The sequence below is a fragment of the Streptopelia decaocto genome, assembly GCF_964273445.1.
Source record: "Streptopelia decaocto genome assembly, chromosome: 2".
In the NCBI taxonomy this organism is placed as follows: Eukaryota; Metazoa; Chordata; class Aves; order Columbiformes; family Columbidae; genus Streptopelia; species Streptopelia decaocto.
The window spans coordinates 22660652-22687483 of record NC_138655.1 but is presented as its reverse complement, the minus strand read 5'-3'; the positions used below and the strand labels follow the sequence as shown (position 1 = coordinate 22687483).

The 26832-nt window shown below is 41.6% G+C and overlaps 1 protein-coding gene across 1 annotated transcript in view; it reads right to left on the bottom strand.

Moving 5' to 3' along the window:
* Positions 1-26832, bottom strand: part of SNX31 (sorting nexin 31) — a gene marked incomplete at both ends in the record, with an annotated part of 32939 nt that overhangs the window by 5692 nt on the left and 415 nt on the right. Inside the window, 15 exon segments of the mRNA XM_082046272.1 lie at positions 917-994; positions 2816-2863; positions 2867-2911; positions 3690-3826; positions 3829-3856; positions 3860-3883; positions 4566-4631; positions 4635-4658; positions 5228-5297; positions 7173-7222; positions 7227-7258; positions 8873-8963; positions 12254-12364; positions 19235-19299; positions 20456-20570. Of these exon segments, the coding sequence (XP_081902398.1) occupies positions 917-994; positions 2816-2863; positions 2867-2911; positions 3690-3826; positions 3829-3856; positions 3860-3883; positions 4566-4631; positions 4635-4658; positions 5228-5297; positions 7173-7222; positions 7227-7258; positions 8873-8963; positions 12254-12364; positions 19235-19299; positions 20456-20570 (984 nt within the window).

The window sequence follows — 26832 nt, the reverse complement described above, 5'->3', positions numbered from 1 at the left end:
AAATAGTGTAGGAAAAGAACTGGCATATTTACCCTTCTCTCATCATTCTGTTTTAGTCCAAGCTACCTGACTACTATCAATAGCTGAGCAGTTAAGTAATGAATGCTCATCTTAATAATTAAGTTACAAATAAACTTAGAATGAGAAACACCAAATCTTTTCCAAAATGAAAATTGTTTTTTTCTTCTGAATCACTTGTAGCTTAAAGCTATGAAATGACATGCTGTTAATTGCCTCACTGCTCACTGTAATCAGCATGGGTCTAGAAGATCACACATGTTCCTTATTTCTCTTCAGAAATTTTCAGTTAGCAGACATTCAAAACTTTTGAATATCACAAGGTTAAACAAAGGCATTATTAATGATGGAAATAATTTTTAAAAATAACAAGTATCTAAACATATTTTCATCCATAAAGGCCTACACAAAAGAGCAGAAATATTTTAGCTACAAAGCAGATTTTTATTTTATTAAAACTTCTGTTTAAAACAAAAAGTTTCTCAGTGTGAATGTCACAGACCTCCAATTGGCCTAACATTGCAGCAGATGGAGCAAGCAAGTGAAGTGGTGAAAAAGTAAAAGCCAGAAATGGAGACAACAGGGTAGTGCAGAACATGCAAGAATTATGCCACAAATATCCTTTATCATATGCAGCAAAAATTAAAGTCAAGGAGAGAAGATGCAAAACAGATTATTAAAACTGTGATGATAAACCATATTTAACATTCAGAATATTATTTCAGTAAAACTAAGTAAAAATGTAGTTTTTAGTCAATTAACTCTGTACTGAAATGCTGGAACATGCAAGAACCTTTTCCTCAATGGGACCTCTCTCAGCGCATTTCAAAGAATGATAGAGTAGCAGACTTAATTCTTTTGAATACAAATTCAGATACTAACATACACACATGCTCACCATTTCTTGGCCTTCTTTGGCTGCCTTCATCATCTGTTCTGAAATAATTTTCTTCAAGCAGCTACTGAGCAAAAAGGCCTAAAGAGGATAAACCAGAGAACATTCTGATTTCTTCTATTAAAAGATGTACTTGACTCTTCCATTCCTCCTCCACCAGAAAATCACAATCCAAAATTACAATTTACTGAACCATTACTTCCCTAATTCAGTTAATTTTACTCTGTGCTTAACAACACCCTCACAGTGCACAGAACTAGCTGCAGTTGCTTGAAGCCCATCCTCAGCATGACTAACCCTCACGGCACTGATCTCAGTAGAGAATAAGAATTTTTTACTGGTTTTGTAAGGCAAGTTATTCTCTCTATTTGTCCATGGCTCCTACCTTAAAGGCTGCTAAATTACACCAAAGGCTGAGTAAGGTTCATCAAACACGACACTATCAGCATCAAAAACAACAAATGAAGCAAGCCGGAGTTCTCAGGCACACAGCACTGCTGAAAATCAAAGCCCTGGTGGTTACACAAGATGGCCACAACTGTTTGTAGACCAGCTCACAGCCACATGAGTTAATTTTAATGGAGCAGTACACATTCATACCACACACTGGGCAGAGTCACCTCTCTGAGGGGTAGAGTTGTTCTTTGTTCCTGTGCTCTCTGATGAGCATGTACAAGTCCTTGGGATGATGCAGCCCGGCTTGAGGTCTGAATTGTGCCTGGGAGGTGCACCCTACTGCTTTCTCTCCAAAAGGAAGCATCTCAGGTAGAGCATCAAGCACCAAGAGATGAATCAGACAAAATATCCTATAAGATCACTGCTGGAGGGGGGAGCCGTCTCTGACTAAGCTCCAAAGCACCCAGTCTTTCCATTTTCTGCAGTGGGCTCTTGGATCAAACCCTTGTTTCGTCCACACAGTAGCACATTTCTGGCCTTTAGCTCTTCCTCACACTTCTGAGGAAAGTGGGACACATGTTTTCTAATCAACAAGTCAACTACATCAAGTACAACGCCAATAGATTTCACAGGAGACTTAATTCTGAGGTAATTCTAATTTTTTTGTTGTTGTTCTCCAACAGCAAATGAACTACAAAGCTTACTGTTATGACTCATTATCTCATGAAACCTAAGAGTGCCAGGAAATTAACACTTACTAAATAGCTGTATGAAGTGCATCATCACCCCAGACTTCAGAAGTCATGTGTCAGAAATTAAGCATTTTGATTTTGCTTGGCAAAGCCTGTCTGCTGCTGGGTGGGTCTCAGAGGCAAGAAAAGCAGTTGAGTAACAGGCTCTATACTTTTTATAGAAGCTCTGTACCTAAACTGAGACTGGTTCTGCCTTTGATTCTACAGAGTATAGATTATTTGCTAGGCAGCATAACCACAGATGGATGAATTCCTGGATACCTTTCTCTTTAAAGAATTGCCTGAAAATAGTGGGAGGAATAGCACCCTATAAAACCTTATTTAATAATTATTTATGTGTAAAAGATACTTATGATGCCACATACTCACACCCTCCATTAACCTGTGTTAATATGGCTTATATTTAAACAATAAAATTTGTTGTGGAAAATGGAAGCCCTTGACCTCAGGTGGGTCTGATCAGTTAATGTCTTTGAATACTTATTGAGTCCAGTAAATAAACAACACCCTTCCACACTCCATCCCAGGCTTGTTGCCAAGTGCTAGACATTTCTTTTCAATGGAGAAAAAAAAATCTTCCCCTTATGCTAGAAACTCAAATGCTTGTCCCCAGATAACTCTGTCCCTAGGCTAAGCTGCTTGAAAGCATAGCTGCTGCACTCTGGTAGAGATGGAATAACCATTTCTGAAGATCCCCTATGGCTGTAAGATTATTTTTTACTCTGACCCTTTCCTAAAACGACTGAAAACTAACCTGTTTTGTGTATAAAATTATCCGCTGCCATGTGCCTGAATCGTTGTACTAAAATCTGAGCTCCAGAGCATCTTCATCACTATCCTTTGTAGCACCCTGGGAAAAAACAAAAGCAAAACAGAAAAAACAGCTAAAAATCCCACACACAAAACACAACACCCCAAACCAACCAATGAACAGAAGAAACAACTAAAAACAGCATTAAGGTGTTCAGCCCTAAATCAGAATTAGTCAATCAGGTTCATTTTATACAGTATATAAATAAACCAGCTGAAGATCTGTACCAGAACATTTCTGGGGGAGGGAGCAAGTGGGAGGTAGGATGGGAGAGTCTCTACAAGTATAAAGCTGGCTAAAGCAGTTCTTTTGCTCCCACACAAAATTCTCTGCCAACTCTGCCTCCAACAGGAAAGCACAGGGACAGGTAAAGTATGACATGGAATGCCAGGGAAGGGTGAAAACATTGCAGAGTAAGGCTAGATGGTTTACTGCTGTACAGGCCATCAAGGGAATAATCATAGAACAGTTTGGGTTGGAAGGGACCTTCAAAGCTCATCTAGTCCAACCCCCCTGCAAGGAACAGGGACATCTGCAACTAGATCAGGTTGCTCAGAGCCCCGTCCAGCCTGGCCTTTAATGTCTCCAGGGATGGGGCATCTACCACCTCTCCGGGCAACCTGGGCCAGTGTTTCACCACCCTCATGGTAAAACACTTCTCCCTCATGTCTCTGTTTCAGGACAAGTTTGAAGAGGAATATAACCAGATCGCAGGAATTTAAAACAGATCACCTCCTTCCCCTGAGACCTGCCCTCCCCCCGATAGCTGTAGTTTTCATGAAGAGAAAGTGCATTCAGATACAAAATCAGTACTTACAAGAAAAGTAACCCGCCAGCTTCTTAACTGGTTGATTTTGAAGCTGACCTCTTTGGTTTGGTTAGTAGGCAGTTTTATGCAGCAGTTAATCTCATTATTCCCAACATAGATGTCAGTTGAGCAGCCTTCTTCTGGATGCAAGGATCAAGCCGTACATATCCATAGAACTACATTTCTTGAATGAGCTCCAGAAACTGCACCAAAAAGACAGAACTAAAGCAATTTTCTGTGAAGACAAGTGAAATCTAGTAAATGGCAGGGGGGGGGAGGGGGGGGAAGGCAGGCCTAAAAAAGAGCTGTAAGGCAAATCTTTCAGATTCCTACTACTTTTTCTCCTGGAAGGACACAGATTGACCACAGTATGTCAATGCTTGATTCAGAGAAAAACTCTCACAGTCCAGACTTAGAAACTTGATTGTTTGGGGTTTTTTTAGCACTGGATATGATGAGCTGAGTCTTTTGGATGCTTATCAGATATGATGATAGGAAGAAATAAAACTAACCAGTAAGAAAGACTGAGAACAGCAGTCCCAGCAGCCTGAATTTCCATCTGATTTCTTAAACTGGATGACAAACCTTTGCGCGCAAGTTTAGCAAATAAAGACAACTAGGATTCACAGTTAAAAACTTCTTTATAGAAGGGATCCAAGTCATTCTGTTGGGGTGTTTTAAAATGCCAGCAGAGGTGGGAACCTCCTTTCCCATTTGGTGGCTCCAGTATCTGACCAGGAGATGGGAGATCTGGGCCTCTAGCTCAAACCACTCCACAAAACCATACCCTGATTTTAAAGTTACAGACTCTAGTATCATTGCTTTAAAAAAAAAAAAAAATCACTCCTTTGATCTCTTTATATTGTTTTTAAAATACCATATTACCTTTACTTTGTTTGCATTTTCTTGTAGAAATTTAAGTTCTTTCATCTGCCCTTCTGTTGGTTTAACTCAATTCTTCTTAACTTCCTGGATTGCCTTAAAAGAATTTTTTAAAATAGCAAAAAAGTCAGTAAAAATGTATTTACTTTCACACACAAACACTCAAACACAAAGTTTGTTTTTTGGGTGCTTTTATTTTTTTCTTTAAGTCCTTTGATTTTGTGACAAGTTCACTCTACACTGTTCTTTCCTCCTGAATTAATAGTTTTCAAAGCTACTAAAACTCAGCGTACCTACTGTTCGGAATACAAATGCTGTCATATTATAGCAGAGTGCCTACACATAGAGGTATTCAGATAAATACATATACATAAAACCAGAGTGGACAGACACCTAAATATGTCCTTTTTGTGCAATACTTTTCACATGTAGAAAACATAGGTGAGTTAAAATGTCAAGTGTATGAGTTCGGGAAAAACAAAACGTGATCAACAACAGCTATACCCAGCACTTAGAAAAGCCCAACAAAGCAGTGTTAAACAGGAACCATTTACAAATGTTTCAAGAATTCGTACAAAAGACTAATTTAAAAAAAGGTAAAAAATAATTTAAAAAATAATGTGGAAAAGCTAGCTTTTAAAATTCCAAAGACTATTCAGTTTTACCTGAATATATAGCAAATTCAGCAAAGCTCTACAATCCATCAGCAGCATATCAAGAGAAGGGTCCATATACCTTTTCCATGCCAGAGGAAAAAAAAGTAATAAAATATTACTATATGCTTCTAAATATGGCATTTTGATTTTTCAGCTAAATATAATGGGAGCCCAATCCAGAAAGATGCCATTACAAACAGAAAAACAAAAAAATCCACACAACTGACCCAACACCAGTTTTCCCCTAAAGTGTGTACTATATTCATTCTTTATCCATTGTAGCAGAATGGAAGTCAGGTTATTCAGTCTCTCCACTTTGAATTTGATGGTACCAAACATAAGTCACAATTCAGAACTAAAGCTTTCCTCCTTCTTTCCTAGGCAAGTAAGGGTTTGCCCTCATCAGAGTCAGCAAGGCTCTCAGAGCAGGCAGTGCCACGCTGCAGTGCTGACACATCAGACCCAGCCCCAAGCTGGGTACAGCAGCTGCAGTACCAGCCACTGTTGAACTGCTGCAGGATCAGATCTGGACAGCGGCAAAGCAAGTTAAATATTCAGTTATCCACATGCCCCGCTGCAACAGCTAGCTTGAGCCATTTTATTGACAAGCAGCTTGGGTAGGTCTATGTGACAGCACAAACAGAGCAGCACAGGCTCCATCGCTGTTACAGCTGTTATTATTCACACTGCACGGCTGATCCCCTCCTGCAGCCCAGAACAACCCAGGATCTGCCACTTACCACCTCTGAGCTTTGAGCAGTGCTGGCTGGAGAAGTACCTACTCAGACAGTCAGTTTGTCACAGCTTAGTACCACACAGTTCTTTCATTAGGCTGCTAGCTTCTCCACTTTATAAGGGCACACAGAGGGAAACAGAGAAAGCTTTGTAGAGGCCAAGGTCTAGCCCAGTAGATTTAAACCAGACAAGCTGCAAGTATGAAACAACAGGTTTCTGTGTAGCTTCAAGCCAAGCAGCCGTGCTAACTGCCACCAACAGGCATGGTCTGTTCTTCCTCTGCTGCTCCCAATCATGGTCCTTGCTCTGACATTGATGCAGTCAATGCAAATCACTAAACATGCAAAAATATTCCCCTTTTTTCTTTTTCATTGTAGGGAGAAGGAGACCAGACCACAACCACAGCAGTGAGCCAATTAAACTGGCTCAGCTCTACTGCCTAACTGCACCCTCAGGGCACTGTGTGACAAGCGACTTTGGCACCAGACTCCCTGTCCCGGGGGTTTATCCTCGCCCACAAGTCAGCACAACTGTTTGCTGCACAGCAAACAAGACTGGGGGACTGATCCAGGCCAAGAATAGGCCAGCAAAACCAAATAAATAAACAGCCAGCAATTTATTTTTAGGCCAGGTTAGCTCACCAGTCCAGTTCACCGTGTCTGCCCACACAGTTCTACCAGCATGAGTTAAGAAGAGCCCAGGGTGTGAGCAAATGAAAGGGGAAGAGTCCATCGCTGCTCAGGCCAGGCCACTTGCCAAAATAAATGCTCAAACTATGGCCTCAGGTATTTTGTGTATTAGTATATAGAAACAAGCACTTAAGACAGAAAATAATCCATCTCTGCCCAGAGTTGCAGCTTGCAACTCAGAACTCAGAGTTCTCTTCTGTCTTGTTTACAGTTATATTCCCATTTGTGGTCACTGCATTATGCAGGTATAAAAATTAGGAGGCAAGCAGCCACAAAGCACCTCTCTATAGATTCTGAAAGAGAGAAGCTAGCTGCAGTAAAGGACACCTCAGGAATATGACAGTGATAAAATGTAAAACATACATGGCCACAGAAATCAGTCAATCCCAATAACAAATTGGCCTCAGAGAAAAACAGTCAAGCTGCTGAGGTTTGAAGACTTTGTAACCAAGTTATTCAAGGGATATCTTTCTCTGCTTATATAGTAGTCATCATACATCTTGGTAGTTTCTCTTAGGCTTCTTGCTCACCACTTTCTGATCCCAAGCTTACAGTGCAACTCTTTCATGCTCTGAAGACTCATAAGGAAGTTCAAAGTCTGCCACTTTTTTCACCACTGGGAAAAGAAAAAACACAGAGACATTTGGTGAAATCTAGTGAAACAGTCCAGGTACTTGCATTAGATCAGCTAGTGCTGGTTAGCAATGTGCTTTTGGAGGAGAAAAAATAAACTTAACCAATATAAATTCTGGGGTAAAGTAAGGTGACAGGTTAGCGATCTTCCTCACTTCTGAGTCTAAACTTATATAGCTCCATTAATTTCAGAATATCTCCCTTAAACCACACTCTTATGCAATGTCCTTCCCTCAAAACTCAGCTAAGCAGTATAGATGTTTCTGCATTTAAAGGACATGTGGATGGCAGACTTCCAGGACTTGTGCTTTTCTTGAGTGCAACACCAGGCAAGAGCCCTGTAACTAATGCACAGCAAGAAAAGCACGTCACTCTCCAGAGGTCACTGCTTTCCTGTGCACTTTTTAAAAATTTTATGTCTAAAGGCCCAAGTCTGCAAACATTTATTTCTAAGGCAATACCACAATTCAGCAGAACACTTAACATGTGATTTTAGGCAGTGGGTTACAACTGAACTTGATGTATTTATGAGGAATATCAAATATGCATAGAAATGTAATCAACTGAAAAACTTGTCTGTTCTCCTGTGTATTTAATTATACCACAATACAAGGCAAAATAAATCCATCTGGAACTGCAGTAGAAGAGCATATAAAATCTGTTGTATCCAGACACGTTAGAGACGTAGTAACAGCCAGGGATTCTGAGTACTCAGATACCTTTCGCAGCCTGAGAGAAGGGGGCAGGGGAATGATAAATAAGACAAGACACAGACATGAAAGTTCCTGTTCCAGTGCGTAAGCCCAAATCTACAACTGGACCTTCACCTTGAAAAGGTTCCGAAGAGCATTAACATCTTTATGCCATTGGGAAGACTGAAAAAAAGCAAAATGACCTGTCAAGCCTGCAGAGAGGCTGCAATGCCTCGCTTCGCTCCGACGAACAGCAGAGACTGTTCCCTTCCCTGGCATGGCCTGAGACCAGCCTGGTCCCTGGCCTGGACCCAGCCCCATCCACATACCCACCCAAACGGGACATCAGGCCAACAGGGACACAAAAGCCCCTTCACATTGTATGACCATAAAGAGACACACAACCATGATTTGCGGCTTGCTCAGTACCATGATGGTTACAATTAAGTTTCTATCAGCTAAGAAAGGAAACTTGTAATGATATTAAGGAAAGTTAGCCGCAGACGTTGTTTATAAATATAACAAAAGAGTTTCCTGTCCCATTGTTCAGCTCAGCATGTGATCTGTAAATTAAGAACGGTTTTATGTAGGTAAGGCCATCTGATCAAACGCCTGTCCAGAAGTTCCCATGTGATAAAGTTGCTACATCTTGTCAACTGAAAGGGACATGATATTCATATGTGAAAGTCTCATCCCTGCAGCACACAACTCATTGCTGTACTTTGCTCCCCCCTGCCCCTCTTTCCAAGCCCTGTGGGCAGAGGCCTTGAGGGGTTTTATTAGGCAGGACGAGTTCTCAGCCTCAGCACGCTTGTGCAAGCTCTGTTCAGGCTCACTCCCTGTAGCCAATTAAAAAAAAAATAAATTCCAAGGGAAGGCTAAGTTAAGTACCTTGTAAAACTTACCAGACAGAGCTCCATCATCACGATCTTGAAAGAAAAATAAGCTAAAATATTTTATTAATTCTCTTGATAGCTCCATCTTGTACAATGTAACCTTTCAAAATAAAGAAGGTGAGAAGCTTAGCTATCCATTAGTATGAATATAGAAGAAATGTTCAGTACCTGTTAATGTAACTTAATTGTTTTTAAATTTTCCCTTCTGTCCCATTTAAGTGCCCATTTAAAAGCAAATATAACCATTCCCATATTGTAGCATTTCAGTTTGTGAGGAGTTTCAAAAGTTTCAAAGGAACATAAAAATGTAATAAAATAGAAAATGTTTTCTATTCTGCCATGCATTTAAGTATTCTCTAATGCAAGGCATCTGCCACGTTATTCTAGACCTTTACTACTAAATCCTCAAATCCTGTTGTACGGTAAGCACTGTATACTCTGAACTAACAACATTGTTCATGAGCATCACAAATACATTTTTTTACAGGATTTGTGTGTTTTCCAAGCTGAGAGGGTTCTCTGCTTTTTCTAGGAAATATCTAGATGTTCTGCCCCTTTACTGAAAGCACCAGTCTTACTTACTTCACACAATTCTGTGTGAAGGCTTCTGACATGAGCAGACTTGAGCTCTGTTGAGCTTTCATTATTGACAGTGCATAAGGAGAAAAAAATCCTATCCACCTTGACATGTGGATTGTTTTTAGTTTGCTGTGGTCTCTCTACATCTTTTCTGAAAGAGGGCAGAAGTAGCACCAACAGAAAAATGCAGAAATTATTTGCAGGACCAGCTGCACAATGGGATAGCAGGGACAGAAATATCAGGCAGAGGTGAGGACAAAAAACACTGAATCAGCTTGGGGAAATTGTCTTGTTCTGTTTTAGGTCCTGAAAAATCAAAGCATAAGTTCAAGAAGCCATAACATAGAAGAGCACAGTGCCACCAGAGCATTCCTAAATTTTGCAGTGACCATAATCTCCTGAGTTCACTCAGGGAAGTGGTGGGGCAACCATAAGAAAACTCTCCACCCCTGAGAACACACTCCTGTCACAGCAAATCTGGCAGACTGTGCAGCCTGAGAGAGGAGTCATGCTTTGGGCAGAGAAGCTGGACTTTCTTTCTCTGAGCACAAGGTGGAAGTACTGGCTTTCAGTCTTTTTCCAAAGGGTGGCAACCCTGAAACACTTCCAGCTCTCTGTCACAGTGACAGCATGGTCAATTTGCTCATTGCCACAGTTCAGAAGGGTTATCTCCAGCAGTATTGGCTGGTTTAGAAAGCACACATGATTTGTGCATGGGGAAAAAAAAGCACCAAAAAATATCAAGCTAAATATAGTTTGGGAAGAATTGTTCCAAGTTAAAATTAAAGAACACCTTCATAAGGTTTTGCTTATACTTGTTAATATCAGGGCTGTTACCGGAGAGGGCAGCAGAGCATAAAAATCACTTGTCTCACACTCAGTTCAGACACCACATATGACGGAAGAAAGTTTCAAAGTCCAAACACAAAAGATAAAGTGAATATCAGCACCACCATTTTTCATTCTGTTTGTCTCTGTGCTAAGAAGTCCCCACAAATTACTTTAAGAAATTAGCCAGAGCTTCAACGTGTTATCCTTCAGTGGCATAATACCAAGCCTACCAGATGGCATTTCGCAGGAATGTCAAACACAGATCTCAGACTCAGCAGGATTTTGACAGATTTTATTTCTTGGATCAGAACACAAGGTAGTATATGCTGCCTGAACACTAGGACATTAGGGAGTGACAGTTGCAAAATCTACCTCCACTGCAAAAGAACAGTGAATGTGGTAACACATCTACAATGACGAAAGCTAAATAATCCCTAAAAGTCCTACCTCATCTTTAAGACCACAAGAGAAGAAATTGTGCCTGCAGCATTTCAAATACCATTGATTCTTTAAAGTGCCACATGAACATTAAACATCTATACATGCAATATACAAAGCAACATACAACACCATCGTCTGGCTTGGAAATTACCAGGACCCACTGCAAAACTTACAAGTTTATCAAGCCCAAATTATTAGTATTTTTTAAATTATATTAGCAAACCCTTTCCTACTCAATGTCCCTATGCAAGTCTCCTATCTAAAAATGTCTCCCTACCTCTTCCACCCTATTAGCACCTACTTCCCTCTCATCAAAATTCCTACCTCCTTGCCACCCCCAACACTTTTTACCTTCAGCATCTCCCACCCCAAAAGTCTCCTGTTGCTGGGTCTAAGGCCAACTCCGGCACTTACCTTCCCCTGGAAGACCTGGTCCCAGCATTGCCTCAGGTGGTGCAAACTCCGTGGCAGAACAAAGCCAGTGAGGGGTTACCTGGTAACTACCCACAGACACCGTGTGTTCTGGGGCCAGACTAACACACCTCAGCTTGACGATGGAGGGTGAATACACATTCAGCTCACTTGTACCTATAGCCAGCTGAGAACTACCTCCACAAACTCAGATTGCAAAGGCACAACAGAAATACAGTACCCAATTTTCTGTATGATGAGAGGAAGTTTCCCATTCCCACGACAAAGAAGAGCACCCATCTGGCAGGTGCAGGCTTTGTTATTGCTGTTAAGATTAGGAAATGGGAGCAACTGAGCTTCAGCCTCACTCATACACGCACACCTGCAAATAAATACACGAAACACACAGAGCTGCTGCTGCTCCTCCTCTCCTGGCGCAAGGAGGGAACCCCAGCTGAAAGTTTCAAACACAAGCCAGCCAGTTCTGTAAGCAACACTTGGTTGCTACTGGTTTCAAAATGTAACAGGCAGTTGTTTACACATGACACCAGCTGTTACAGCCACGCCAGAGCCACAGCGCTAGAGCTGCACCAACACTGCAAAGGAAGCAGCTTCACAGCAAACATCAGGAGACACGAAACAAGTACAGGGAGATGCACACAGGAAAACAAGACATAGCAGTTGCACGTTAAGTTTTAACAGCAGTGCACCAGCTAAGAAAGAAGCCAGGACTAGACCATTTCTGACTACAGTGGTCAAGCACTTTCACCCACACTATGCTAAATGAAAGCAGGGATTAATTAAGAATGTGCCCCCCAAAGGAACAGTATGTATTTTCTGATTCTATCATATATGAAGGAAACCTGAACTTGACAGCCAAATGCCATAGAAGCAGAGGGGACATAAGAAGAGATAAGTTATGGACAAATACAAGAACCAAAAAAGGTCATCTGCAAAAATCAGCAATGCCCTCCCCCACCCTGCTACCATAAACCCCTCAAAAACCACAGAAGACATTCTTGTATGTCTTCAAATAGGGAGTGTTAACCTTTCCTGACTGAAATTACCTTAATTTTTGCCCATTTCTCACAAATAGAAAATTTCAACACAATTCTAGAAAACCATTATCTCTAATATTCTTTCTGCAGTGTCCAGTATCTGGATATCAAGTCTAATATTGCTGCTATCAGTGAGGTAAACATCCAGAAAGGCTCTCTGGGTTTGGATCTTAAATGTATCCTGTTAGATAGAAACAGAACACTGTTTTATTGCTTTCCATATTGCTGGATCCCTTCTGAAGATGCTGATGCTCCATTTCCCTGTTTAGTAAAATAAACAATTGAGAATACAGTTTTCTAAACAGTAAGTTTCCAAAGTTACTGTTAAAGCTTGCAGGTGACAGAAAAAAAAACCCAACAACATATGCAGAACAGCAAGTGGGAAGATACTGCAGAATTAGAGGGGGGTCACCTCGATGTTAAGGTGAGCACAGGTTACTTAGTGTCTCAGTATCTGTAGGAACGACAGTTACTGTCCTGCGAAGCAGAGACACCAAAAAGAGGAGGTGGATAAACAGCTGCATGTGAGTATTCAAAGCCACAGTCTTACCAGAAGGAAAAAAATTCATCCCTGTGCCTATAAATAGGAAAATCTCTGGTGAGAATCATGAGGTTATGGTACCTTAATACCCCAGAGCCACTGCTACTGGGATACTGGGCATAGTGCGAGCACCCAAGATTCAAAACCACTGCAAACAGAGAGAAGATGCAAAGAAGAAACCTAGAAGCATTTAGGTCATGAGAAAACAGGCTTCACAGCACGTGACCTCAGAAAATCTTATGTCTAGATATAATACAGGGGTGATATGCAATCAGGAAAATTTAAATACAGAAGCCAGATTTGTTGGCTGTCAGGTGATGATAGACACAGCCAAATTAGCAGTAAAGCACACACTTCTAACATCATGCAACATGTTAGTAGGCAAGTTAATTTGAGGATCTACAACAAAAGATGCATTAGAGAAAAGAAAATCTCAGTCCCATGTAGAATGGTCACATTAAGTATCACTGTTTAATACTTAAACCAGTGGCTTCCATAGTCATAATTTAAAAGCTGCTTTAATTTCTCTTATTTGACTCTACTGGACTATAGGCACAGCTTCATTCCATGGTCTTGGGGGCAAATTCTCTACTGATCTGCAGCTTTTAATTGCTGTTCTCCTAATGTGGCTATGACACAGCAAACCAAAAAATAAGAATTATCTGAAACTGTTGGGTTTGGGGATTTTTTCCTTTTATCACATGCTTTTACCCCAGAAGGCAGAACTGTCCATGCCAGAAACTCCACATATTGTTCAGTGTTATAAATATTTGTTTAGCCTCTCATCAGAAAAGCATTGTTGAGATTAAAAAAAACCCCAAACTACTTGCATAAAAACAAAAGGAGGAAACAGTGCAGTCTGTAAGGCAGGAGAAGACAGTGTTAAGGGACGAAACACAAATACAGACATGTCCCTAAAATAACACAACAGAATCCAGCATAAGTTTAACACAAATACAAAGGGAAGAGCATTTATCAGTGTTATTGATAATCTATTTAGTGAGTGCACATGGCAATCCCAACCACTTCCAAAATTTACAGAAGAACACTTTTGAAAGAGATTTGCAGTAGGGCATCAGAAAAGTTCAGGTCCTCTCCCAAGCTGCTATTTTAGTTTTGGAAAAAGCGGTAGAGTCACTGTCATCTACTCAAAACAGGCACCAACATTAAAACCTCTATTTTGACAACAGTACACATTCAATAGTACCTTTCAAATTTCCTACACTTTTGCTCTTAAAATTCAGGGAACATGCCATGTAACTAGACATGGGACACTTTATTGTGTCCCTTAATACTGCTTATTTGAACCTTCCCTTAACACCGTCACTATTACCTGTGGTAAAATCTCCTGAAACATTGAGAACTGCTGCCTACTCTCCACGTGGCCTGCCACACTAGCTTGAAGCACAGCTCAGTCATTAATATAAGAACACAGAATAATACAGAGCTGGTGAGGGATTTTCTCTTTTTTTGTCTAATGAAAAGAACAATTAAAAACATGCACAAAGAAACAAACAAGCCAAAAAAAACAACAAAAACACAAACCCCAAAATAAGATACCTCTTACATAGCTCCCTCACAGAAGAAAAATAATAAAAAATATCTATATATATTTTTCCCTCCCAGTTTTCCATTAGAAAAGGTGAGTGATTTTGTTTTAACAGAAGTCTTCACCACTCTGAACCCCCTGCAAGTTCTCAATGGATTTGTTGCTCAGCTCAGCAGCGTGGACCACGAAAAGAAAAAAGGGTGAGAATGGAGGATCCTTACTACATCATCTTCAAAAAGAACAGCAGGTCAGGGGATTGAATTGCATCTTAATGTTGAAACAAAAATAAAACAGACATCCTTGAATTACAATTCTTCAAAGCTTCCTGTGCCAGAAGCCTTTCACCCAGCCAGCACACAATAGAAGTCTGAAAGTATGAGAACTTCTCACATGACATTCAGGTTTCTGGCCAGCTGCACTTTTGAAATAGATGTTCATAAATAAGAAACCCAACCTGGTTTAATATGAAAGAAATAACAATTTTAGAGCAGTGCTGAAATCACAGATCCTCAGCCTGACTTCTGTTTCTGTACATACACATCCAAACACATTGGCGAGTTACTGCCAGTGCATATAGAGTGTGCATTCCTCCACTGCATGCACAATGATAAGCATGTGCAACTGTGCAGAGAAGCAGAAGCTGCATGGTCAGAGAAAGGGGCTCTATCCAAGAAGATGCAGCCCATGATCAGACCAGCTTTTATTCCTGGTAACATCTGTAGGTTTCTGGGTTATGTTTTACCTACACTTTGAACAGCACACGCACCACAGCTCTCTTATGGTATTCAGTCCTTGGCCTCATGCTTGCTCCTCAGAAGGAAAACCACTTCACATCGGAGTCTTTTGATGAAGGACCATAGAAGAACACTGCTTTTTGCCTGTTATCAGATACCTGTTAGCTCTACTTGCTCAAGTAATCAGAAACTTTTCATCTGTCCTTTCGCCAACACCTGCATCCTTTTGCTCATGCTAAAAGCTGCTGGTTACCAGCACCACAGACTAGAAGAGGTCACCCTCCTAGATCCCTAACGCAAAACCTCTGCTGCTGCGAGGAAATATATCTTACTCGTTTCATAAATGCATGACTGTCTGTCCTCACAGCTTCCTCCTGAATGCACCACATTACTCCATGGGTAATGGATACACAGACCATGATCTCACATTACCTTCAAGGATACAGATGAGCTGCATTAAAATGAGACTGATAGGGATGTATGTACCTGTTCATACCATCTTTCATCTGGCAAAAAAGGAAAAGACATGTCGCAGGCACAACAGTCTCATCTTGTTAATGACTTCCTTGCAAGAACTGTGACATTTGTCTTTAGAGGCTGGAGGTAGTAGAGCATATACTGAATCTGTCTCTTCAGCTTGGTCACTGGCCAACTTTGCAGAGTTTGGAAGAGTGAAGGGCCAGAGGGGTTACAGGTTAGGTTGTTCAACTCTGCTACACAGCAGTGTTGGTAAATATTCCAGTAATGTTTGTTTCAAGCAAAGCATCCATTGTGCCAAGCTGCTTCCCCATGTGTTGGGAGCCCCACTGTCCCCTGACAGCTTTGCTCATGAGACTGGGTTGCTGGGGAAACAGCCAGAGCATGCCTGGGGTAAGGAGCAAATCGTAACCTATGCAACAGGTGAAGGTGCTGGGCAAAAAGAGGGGTGTGGAAAGCAGGGTTAACCAGCTTGGGCTTGTCCACACTTGAAAAGTTTGCCCTGTTAGATACGATCAGAGTGATACAGCTGGCTGGTGTGATGCTGAGTGCAGATACAGACAAGTCCCATCCAACACTGTCAGGCAGCTGCAGTAAAGCCATGGTCCTTGCACAGCACTCCCACTCCAGGGAGTGCTGGTCTTGGCACACCCTTCATAACCCCGTTCAGAAGAAAATGCAGGACAAGGATCAAAAAGGTCTTAAATTCAGTTTGATTTTTCCTTTGCATCTTCTGTTTCAGTCAGTGACATGTACAAATTTCTTCAGTTAGAAGTTTCAATACTGCTGTTTCTAAGACAAGAAATCGAGCAAGCTCTAGCAGACTACTATTCTCTCTCAATGAAAGGTAGAAGCGAAGGTGAAAAAAGCCAGCAGTAGAATTTTTAAGGAAAAAAAAAATATAGCCTAGCAATCTCATTCACCTCTGGTTTCCTGTCTTCTCATTCTATTAAAGCTGAATGTTTCTCTTATAAAATCTGCACTGTTTTTACCTGCAGACAGATCTGTGCTCAGTAAATAGCTGTGGTGGCAGTAGGCCACTGACTGCTTCCCATTGATCACCACCTGCAGTGCGGTCCCTCTGCTGCTTCTCCCTCGTTACCTGCCAGGTTGCTTGTACAGCTGAGCACTAACTTGTTTCAGGTAGCCAAGACTGACTAGTCACAGCCATTTCATGTCATCAACAACAAAAAGCACGCTATTTCATCTTTTCAATTATGTTTTGTTCTTGAATCATTCATTAATCATCCCTCTTGCAATATAACATAAACAAGAGCAAGTCTGGAGGAATGCCTGGTTTTAACACTAAGTAGCAGTAATGCTGAAAGCTGAACTATGTTTTCACTCCTAAGCAATGTGTAGGACACCAAGTGCTGCCTACACACCAATAATGGAGAAGGAAAGAACAGTTCAGAGATGCTTTAAAGATGAACTTCACTCCATGTCTTTCAATGACAGAAATTTTGTCACTCTGCCATAAAACATCTCACAAGTACTGGAACATGCACAACAAAGCAAGTTTGTTGAGTGAGATTCTTTAATAGCCAAAACAAATAGTTATTCAGCCATCGGTTACACCAATTAATGGCACTGTGCACAGCTGATGTCAGTGGATGCACTCCTGCCTTTCACAAAGTTATCTGATCTCTCTTAGGAGTTTGTTCTTTACCATCATGAAAGAACACAAAGCACTACTGATATCTGCATTATGAAGCAATAATTTATGTAAGCACTACCATTGTAAATTGAAACCATAAACAAAAAGAGCTGGCAAACTACTGACTTTGTCAAGCAGGAACCCTAAACAGCGTGGGTGAAAATCTGTTGTACTGTGAAACAAAAATTTGGGCTTATTTTTTGTCTTGAGAATGTACTGACCTTGCACTAATATTTAAGGTGTTATTCAGTGCCTGCCTTAAACTCTACAAAATAAGTGACTGCTTTTGTCAGCGCAGCCATCCCATACCTTAATAGACACACACACGTACAGAACTGTAAATCAAGTAAGTATTAAGTACAGGTACTTATCAAGTCACTTCTCTTTACCAAAAGGGCCTGTGGTAGAGAAAAACCTAAATGTACAACATTATTTCTGATGGAATGCTAAAAGTAATCCACAATATTGGTATGCCAAAAACCATATTTAAACACTGCAAACATGCATTTTGAAGAGTTATTTCCTGACAGAACTTTGCCATAAAGTCTGTTGGTGGTGTTTGAGGGCACATTGCAGGCATTCCTGACGGATTTAACTTTCTTTAGCAGACCTGTTATCAGTCTAATCAAGACTAGTTAAGACTCAGCAGTAATTGCTGGGAGTTCTCTTTCGGGCTATAGCAGGCATGGTATCAGAACTAGAGACTGCTTCTCACAAAAGAATTCCCTGATCAGAAAGAGGCTTTTCATTTACTGTCTTGAGCACTTCAGCAGATTTGAATTTAAGAGACTGTAAATAAACTGTATCCTTTTATTTACAAAGTATATAGGAAAAAATTTTCTGGAATTTGTTAGGAATACTTCTTCACACTATTTTCTACAGCCTTTCTGAACCCGCCTTACATACCTTAATCACACATAGCAAGCCAATAGCTCGAGGCACAAAACTTAATTGGTCTTTCAAAACTTCCCTTCTCTCTCAAGTGGGCTGACAGCAGCACCAGCAGCATGCCAAGCACTTCCCAGAAAACTAAAGCAGCGTCCTCTCCCTGAAAATGCTCTTGGAGGGAGTCATACTGCACCCCCCTGCTCCAACACACTCTTGCCCTCGTAGGGACCACGGCAGCCGAAGAGGGGGGAAGGGAAGCAGAAGGACACACGGCACTTTGTGTGGTCAGACACAAGCAAGAACCACCCAGGCTGCAAGCAAATGGACAGTCCAGGAGCTGCACTAGGTGAGGACTAAGCAGAAGGCAAATATCTTATTTTCTTAGTAGGGCTCATTACTTTCAGCTCCACATCACACTAACTGAACTCATCAGCTGTTTGCCTGTAGTCAGGCTGCATCCAGGTAGCACAGGCAGAGCTTCCAACCATCTGCAAAACGGGGTACATACACGTAAGAGTCCTTTGGGAGTCATGACTGTCTCCTGATTTTACATTTATGACAAAGTTAGCATTATAGCAGATAGTATATACGCTCAAAATATGATGACTATTCTCTCTTCTCCCCTCTTCCTCCCACTGCACATCCCTGACAAAGAAAGAGTGTATGTATCATGGACTTCATTAAAATTGATTTCAAAATATACCTAGGCTGCAACAACCCAAATACATGCCAGATTCTGCCCATCACTACAGTTGCAAGATAAGAGAACATGACATTTTCACAGCAGTCATCAATACACTTATCAGTCCAAAGCACTGACACTACCAAAAAGCATTGACAGTTGCAAAATCCAAGAATGTGTGTAATCCTCCTATTGAGCTCTCACAAAGACTCTTCTGGGAATGGTTTAGAGGCAAAAGATTCATCAGATATGCCACAGGATATAAAAACAAAGCAAGTAGTTCTTTCCATGTGAAAAACAAATTTGTATATGGACAAAACAATAGCAATACTATTATTATTGTCACCCAGGCTTCACAGACCACACTCTGTCATCAGAACTCACTGCTTTACAAGACATACCAATATGCTAAGAACACAAGGAAAAGAAGATAGCAAACGAAGCCTTGGATTCGGGAGGTAGGATATAATTTCAACTCTTTCATATAAGAAAATATTTGACTGAAAAAGAAACCAAAACTTACCTGCTGTAACTTTTGGAAAAAGCCTCTGAAAACATCACTATTGGTAATATTTGAATCCAAAGTAACTGAAAAACAAGAGGAAAACGGGGAGGGAGGAAAACAAACTTATCCAAAAGATGAAAAACATGGCTACTGTCTAAAGACAAGATGTATAAAATACAGCTGTTGGTTAAACAGTCAGTGCTACTTTACTCATCCTTTGGTTTCTGCACAGCTACCTTTACTAGCCTGTTGTTAAATCACTGAAGCCATGAACAGTGGCTTCAGATACATACAATGATACATACATACAAAGATACATATAATGTTGCTATTCTCCCAGAGCAAGACTACAGTAAAGTTCTTGGCCATGTAACTCCATGGTCACTCATGGCCAGTAACTCTAAAAGGAACTGTTGAATATTCAAGTAAAAAAAGATAAAACAATCACACTAAGTAAGATTTTTTCAAGAGTAGTTTGTTTTGTAAGTCTTGACACCAAGTATCTGAGGCCAGAGGCTACAAAACCTCCTTAAGCTAATCCCCTCTCACAACTTTCTTTTTGGGTAGTTGAAATGTTTGGTGTTGTTGGTTTTTTTATTATTATTTTTATTTTTATTTCTTGGATTATGCAGAACTCACCAGACATTCTAGGGATCTTGCAGACCCAGTTTATAACACAACATTTGAGATTCAATTTTTCTACAAACTCCTATCTTGTTATAATTCTTACAAGTCTGACTGGAAACCCTTGAATGGAAGAGGTTTATGCAGAGCCCAGTTCCATATTACACTTCTACCAGTCCAAGTGCCCGTCTTTTTTGCCTTTCTCTGCTACACACCAACCATGAGCTCTCACACCCGACCCCGTGTCAGCTCCAGCAGTTGTGAAGCAGCAGGGACAGTGCCCCAGCTCACTGATCCAGAACAGAATGGCCAGACTACGGGCTGCCACCAGAAGGACAAGGTGGCTCAAGTTTAGTGTGAAACTGCAGCCTTGTATTTTGAGAAAGCTGCAGAAAGGCATCCACTTCAGAAATTAGAGAAATATTATATGCTGCTATTCTAGAGCTAGTGAATCAAACTGGATAGGGCCACAACACTTGGCCGCAGCCTTTTGGATACAACCTTACTCAGCTCAGTACAGAAGGCAAAGCACCCTGCAGTCACAATTGTTGACACATCCTCAAAGGCTGAAGTCTGATGGATGAAAGCTGATTATTTGTTATGGTCAGGCCTTACCATTCTGAAGGTACTGCTTCAGCTGAGACTGCCTCTCATCTGCCATCAACTTGGTCATTGCCAGATCAAACTTTGGAGAGAAAGCAGGCACGGCACTCCCAAAAAGCTGCCTCATCTGCAAAACAGCCAGAGGAAAGCTCCACACCAGTGAAGAAGTGCTCACGGTTTCCAAAAAGCTTTCAGTGCTCTCTTGTGTTGACAGCAAGACCTGATGACCTACAAGGGGCATGAGGGTGCCTACCCAGTAGCTCGCTGATGGCCCTCAGGGCACAGCAAAGGCAAAGCCTTGGCCTGGGCAGCCACCAGAAGACAGCCCAAGAGAACAACCTCTCGGGTTTCTCTATTTTACAGTCTTACCACCTCTGAGCTCCTGCTCCAAGTCAGAAAAGTAGCATTTTTTTAACCTTATCATCTAGGTCTTACACACCTCATGGACAAACAAGACATGGTTACAGACGTCTTTTCTTCCCAATATGCCCATACAGGATTTCTTTGATCTAAGCCCACAGAACTACTTTTTAAGAGCTGGTGACTTCTGCCCTTAACTTCTGTTACCTCAGAGGCTTTTATTATTTTGTATATGAGTGGCAGTATCTTTTATCAGATCATCAAACATTGTCAAAGAATAAGAACAAAACAAAACCACCAAAACAAAACAACCAGAGAATCTTTCAGGAACACAAATTGTTTGAAAGTTTGATGCTTCCTCAGCTACAGCAGCTGGCTAATAAGAGAATGTCTCTGTACAAACCCTACATCATTTGTAAACAGACCTGGAAGGACTAGAGAACCACAATTACATTATCTTACAATAATATAAGACAGTTCCAGTATAGGTTTGGGCAGTAGTTGGTCACTTAGAAGTGTAAAAATTCTCTGATAGAGGCAAATTACCTCAAGAGAAGGATGAGCTATGTTTACCTTCTCAGTATGCACATTATTAAACACAGTAAAATACAGCAAGTTTGCCTGGAAACATTCCTTCACCAAAATCGAAAAAATATGGCATCTGATCAGTAAAATAAGACTTCTATAGTACACTGAGATGCTACTACTAGTTAAATTTTAAGCATCAGTATTCAATGCAGCTATTAGTGTCATTAAAACCTCTGAAAGATGATGGTTTCCCTGCGGCCCCAGCTGCCCAAGTCTTTCACATGACTATAGCAGCTGAAGAAAAAAAAGCTAATTCTTGCAGTAGTAAGCTTTCTTTTTTTTTTTTTTTTTTTTTTTTTTTTTACTTTTTTCTGCCTGTTGGCTAAAAACAGGAGTGAGGCACATTCTCACAGCTCCACTTTCCCTACATTGGCAACATGCTGCTATTTCTGAATTCTTGATTATTAGATATGCGTGAATTGCTCTGAGATACACAGCATAAAAGAGTCAGATAACACCACATGCTTCGGTTTTATGTAAAGCTAACAGTAATAGCTAGCGTAGAGTGTTTTTTATCTTCAAAGTCTTTCACATGTGTGATCTTCCCCCGAGGACTGAAAAATATTATCTCTGCTCTACAGGCAGGCAAACTGAGGAGGTAGAGCAAAAAGATTGCCAGAAGTCAGAAGAGGCACACTGACAAAAAGGAGGTCTTCTCTCCTCCCGCTGCAGTCAGGCCATGCCTCACCTACACAGAGCTGCACCATCTGTTATCATCAGTTTGCACAAGCAGAGACTCTGGACTACTTAAAAAAAAATAATTAATTCATCTCAGTACTGGATGCTTGAGTTTCTTGAAATGCAGTTGTGTGTCCTCAGGATTTGGGCTACAGAAAAGAGAAACTTCTTCCAACCAATTAGACTTGTTCTTGTCTCTAAGGATTAAAGAAAAGTGCCCACAAACTTTAATTGTGTACTTGCATACACATTTGAAAGTCCACCAGACTATTAGCCACCAGCACAACATTTCATCCTAGCAGAATGAAACTAGCCAGTATTAGTTTTCACAAACCAAACAGCCTAGGCTACCTTTTAAACCCAAGTCAATATCAACACTGCACCTGGTGGTGCCAGGTACCAGTTGCCTGCTGCTGTGCCAAGCCAACAGAACCACAAGAGATGGGTCCCCTACCCCAAATCTGCTTCTGACAATTTCTTTCAAGGTTGGGCTTATTTCTGCAGCCTAAAACCACTCGGCAGAAGACATACGTCTCATACCTGAGTCAGGGGATCCTGTGCACTGCTGGTTTCTCTTGACTGGACCTGCTTGACCAGACAGGTACTTCCAATCCACACAGCTCCACAAGCCGTCCAAGGGAAGGACTCTCATCACTTCAGCCTCTCTGTGACTGACCAAGCAGCTTCTTTGCTGAGACCATATGCAGCTCTCAGCAACACCACACAGCAGCTGCCCGGGCCAGTCCTGCCCCACAGCCCAGAACCCAGCAGGGAGACTGGGCACAGCTCCCCACCCCAAAGGCAGCTTCCAGAGCAACTGGTGGGAAAGTCACAGGAGACTGGATCACAAAAACAAGCTGAAATGTGACTGTGCTGGAAGCTCAGACTGAATGTTCCATCCTGGCAGAAAAGGTACTTATTCTTTCTCCAAGATCTCCACCTAAAAGAGGCAGGGCAGCTTCCCTAAATATGACAGTTTTAAGTTCTAACAGCTCATTTGTCCAAGAAGGGGAGTAAAGATAAATGCCATAGTTGGTGTTGTTTCTTTTTCATCTTTCTGCAATAAATATTCCCCTCCTCAGAAGGAGACATCATCAGTTTTTAAGCGTAGTTGACCGGATTTAATAATATCCTACTTAGTCTCATCCTCTAGGTCTGCTTTTTGGTGTCAGGTCCTGCCCGTGCTGTCTAGACGAGCTATTTCACCCAGGGCCATGCTCCTTCATAGCTGTGCAGACACCAAAGTCAGAGAGAGCACCAGAAACAAAACTGCTAAACTGAAAAAACAGAGCAGCATTATAACTATAAAGCTATTATATATGGATTATATACAGAATGAACTGGCCTCTGAGCCTTTCCTTCTCAGCTACCTGATTAAATATTAAAAAAGGAGGAGATACCATTCTAAGATTAAAAACATTCAAAGGTGTTTCATGTGAAAATGAAAATACATGTACTCAGAAACCACCCAAGCAATCAAAGGCATGAGACTATTCTGGTAAATGAGTAGCTAAATTAACTTTTAAAAAACATTTTATATATTTAATTCCTTTTTACCAATTGTTTTATTGCAACTGATTTTTAAGAACTACTTTCCCAACCAATCACAGATGCTGCTGACTCGGCAGAGGCTGGCATCATGGCCAGAATCCATCAGTGCTGTATTTCACTCTTAACCCTACAGAGGACGCCTCCTATTTTCTCCCTGCCTTGATGTAAACCAGTGAATACTCCAACAATTGCAAGAAATAATTTGGTCCTATCAGGACTACAACAGGACATAGGCTCATTCTTACGATATTTGTTCAGAGAGGGACACACTGTCAAACTGAAAAGCCAAACGCAAACATCACATCACAGAGGTGGAAACCAGGGAGAGCCTGTGTCTTTAGCAACTGATCGATTTCGAGGAAATCCAGTAACATTTTTAGTGCACAAACCACTGTCCAGGTAATCTCTTGTCCTGCTCTAGAAGTTCCTGTCACTTGTATGTTCTTGCAAGAGAGTCTTACCTCTCAATAAGCAGCATGAAGACCCACAGCTCTATTAGGGGTGTTCTGGCCAGTGTACAGTCCCCATAGAACTAAAGCCACAGGAGAACACAGCTACAGTGCAGAGCACTGCCTAGAAGTCCTTGCATAAATCCAGGGCCAAAGCTTAGATGCTTAAAATGCACATCCATCTGCCACTGTCACTCCTGCTGATAATGTTCACAGAGAATCACCGCACAAGTCTTAGTTCAGCAAGTGCAAACAATAAGGAACGCTGCCCAGTGTGTATGGCGTTCATCCCAGCAAAGGGAGACTGGTCCTTCAGCTGTCCTTCCTACCACTAATACTTAATAGCTGAATACTCAAGACAGAGGAGAGAATGAAAACTGGATTTCCCTCAGTTGAATGCTCTAGCTCCTAAAAAGAAGGGGCAAAATGGGAGAAGGCAGAGCCACCTCTTAAACCAACACAAAGCCCCATCTCCGAGAGGAAGGTCAAGGGATTAAATCCTCAGACCAAGACAGGCACCTTCTGGTAATCCACAGCCTAATACCTATCATGTCCACAAGAGAAGCTGCACTGCTCTCCTCAGCATTTCTGCCAGCCCTGACAAAACAATCCCTTCTAAGCAAGATCTCTTTAGGATATTATTCTTGGTTGTTCACATCTCCCTCTATACCATTTGCCTTGGGTACTCAGTTTAAGGCTGTGCATCCCATTAGGAGGTAAGGCACCTAGATGTAAGGAAATGTTGCTCAGAGTTTGTATACCTGCACCTCCCTGTTGAACAGTACATCCAAACCCTTGCATGCTCTGTTACACTGCACTGCCTACTACCAACTTCTGAACAGTTGCTCCCTTCAGGCAGTCCTTTTGTAGAGAAAAATGGCTCTGGGAGACAGAGAGGAACAGAGTTTGGGAGTGTCAAACAGAAGCGCTTTCAGAATATAAACCGATGTGGAACAGGAAAATGCACAGAAAAGGGGCAGGTAATGCACAGCATCACAAACAAAATCTACATGTACTGATTCTGTATCACAAGTTAGGAGAGGAGCTTGCAGAGATGGCATAGCAGTGCTTTAGAAATCACCACCCTGACAGAGATCAGAAGCACAAGTAGTCCAGCATCACATCCAACAGAGGCCAGAGACGGATCCTCCACAGTAGTGTTCAAGAAATACAAAGTATAATCATGCAGAAAACTGTCCATGGGAGAAGCTCATTTCTAATGCACATCCTGCACCCATCACAGAATTGTTGTATCTGTGGGGCTTTATGGACACTGCATGTGACCTGGTCAGGAGGGTGAAATTCCTGTATCCTAGACTTTAAGACTCTTGTATGTGTGGATTTTTCTACCTTAGCAGAGTATTTCAAGCAAAGTAAGCAGAACAGGATATAATATGGATAAGCAACCTCACTTAAGTATAGGGAAGACAACTGAGGGACATCAGTGTAGCTGGAAGCTTCAAGACCAAGTATGGCAGCTACCAACAGCAGGAATTAATTAATTAAAAATAAAAATCAGCTAATGAGTTGTAAATCCCAGCAAGATCAAACTGTCAGTTACAGAGTGTATAGAGAAGGGAAAGATTTTGCTGAGGGCATTAATGAAGTTAAAACTTCTTAGTAAGAAACAGTAACCCTTAAAGATGCAAGCAAATAAATAAGCTGGTTTATTGGTTCGGATATATTATCCAAAATGCACCATTAACCAGAGCAAAATATTACTGTGAGAGCTCCCACAGGGGAAAGAATTGCAGAGCTGGGGCACAAGAGCACACCTCAGCAAACATTGCTTCCCATGGCAGCCCTGCTGCTGACTCAGCTGCTTTTTAGCTGTGCTACTCCAACTGCTTGTGCAGCCACAGAGAGCTGGGAGAGATGGATGTATCCCTGTCCAGGGTTAAATGGCTGAAAAACTGCTCCAGAGTGGCCCTATCACTGCAACTGAAAGCACAGCAAAAGAGACTGCCAGAAGAAGGAGCATCTACCTAACCCACTACCACAAGAAGTGTTCAAACAGGGCCCTAAAGCAGAGTTGTCAATGTAAAATCGGGCTGTTCAGTGGGGATGACAGCATGCAGCCAGACTGACAGAAGAGCTGGGAGAGATTTGCTTGGAGCCAAGGGCTGGTAGAGGCCAGAGAGATCTGGCTAGCACACAGAAGACTGGCGGCCACTTTGCTTCCACAAAGAGCTCAAAATCACATGCTCCCTGTTATCCTCCTAAGAAAACCAGAGGAAAGATAGAGGGGAAAGGGTCAGAGGCAACTTGACAAGAAACAAAAAAAAGCAGAGATAAACAGACCAATTCACCCTGAAATAATTCACTTCAGTTAGCTGGGGCCATGCGTTAGTCTGCGATGCCCACTGCTCCTTGGAATACTCCAGGCCTGTGTTCCAGCTGTTTTGTAATTCCCAGTAATTGTCTGTGGTGAAAGGGTCTCTCCTGGAGGCATGACTTAGCAATTCAAGCCAAAGGATCCAACACTCAGTTAACCCCTGGCTTGTCCAAAAAAACCCTGCAACTGACTGTGCAACTTGCCCAGACTGACCTCCATCCACTTTCTAGATTTGTTCCTAGGACTAAAGGCCCCAGTAAAGCAGCTGCACCTCTCTCCCTGAGGCCAAGGAAAATGCACTTGGAGCCCACAGCTGTGGGCTGCGCTTTCCCACCAAGCCAGTTCACCACACCTTTCTACCACACCTCTTGGTTTTTTTAGCATCATCTTTATTATTGTTTTCTTTCCTCTCAGTTGCTGCTGATTTC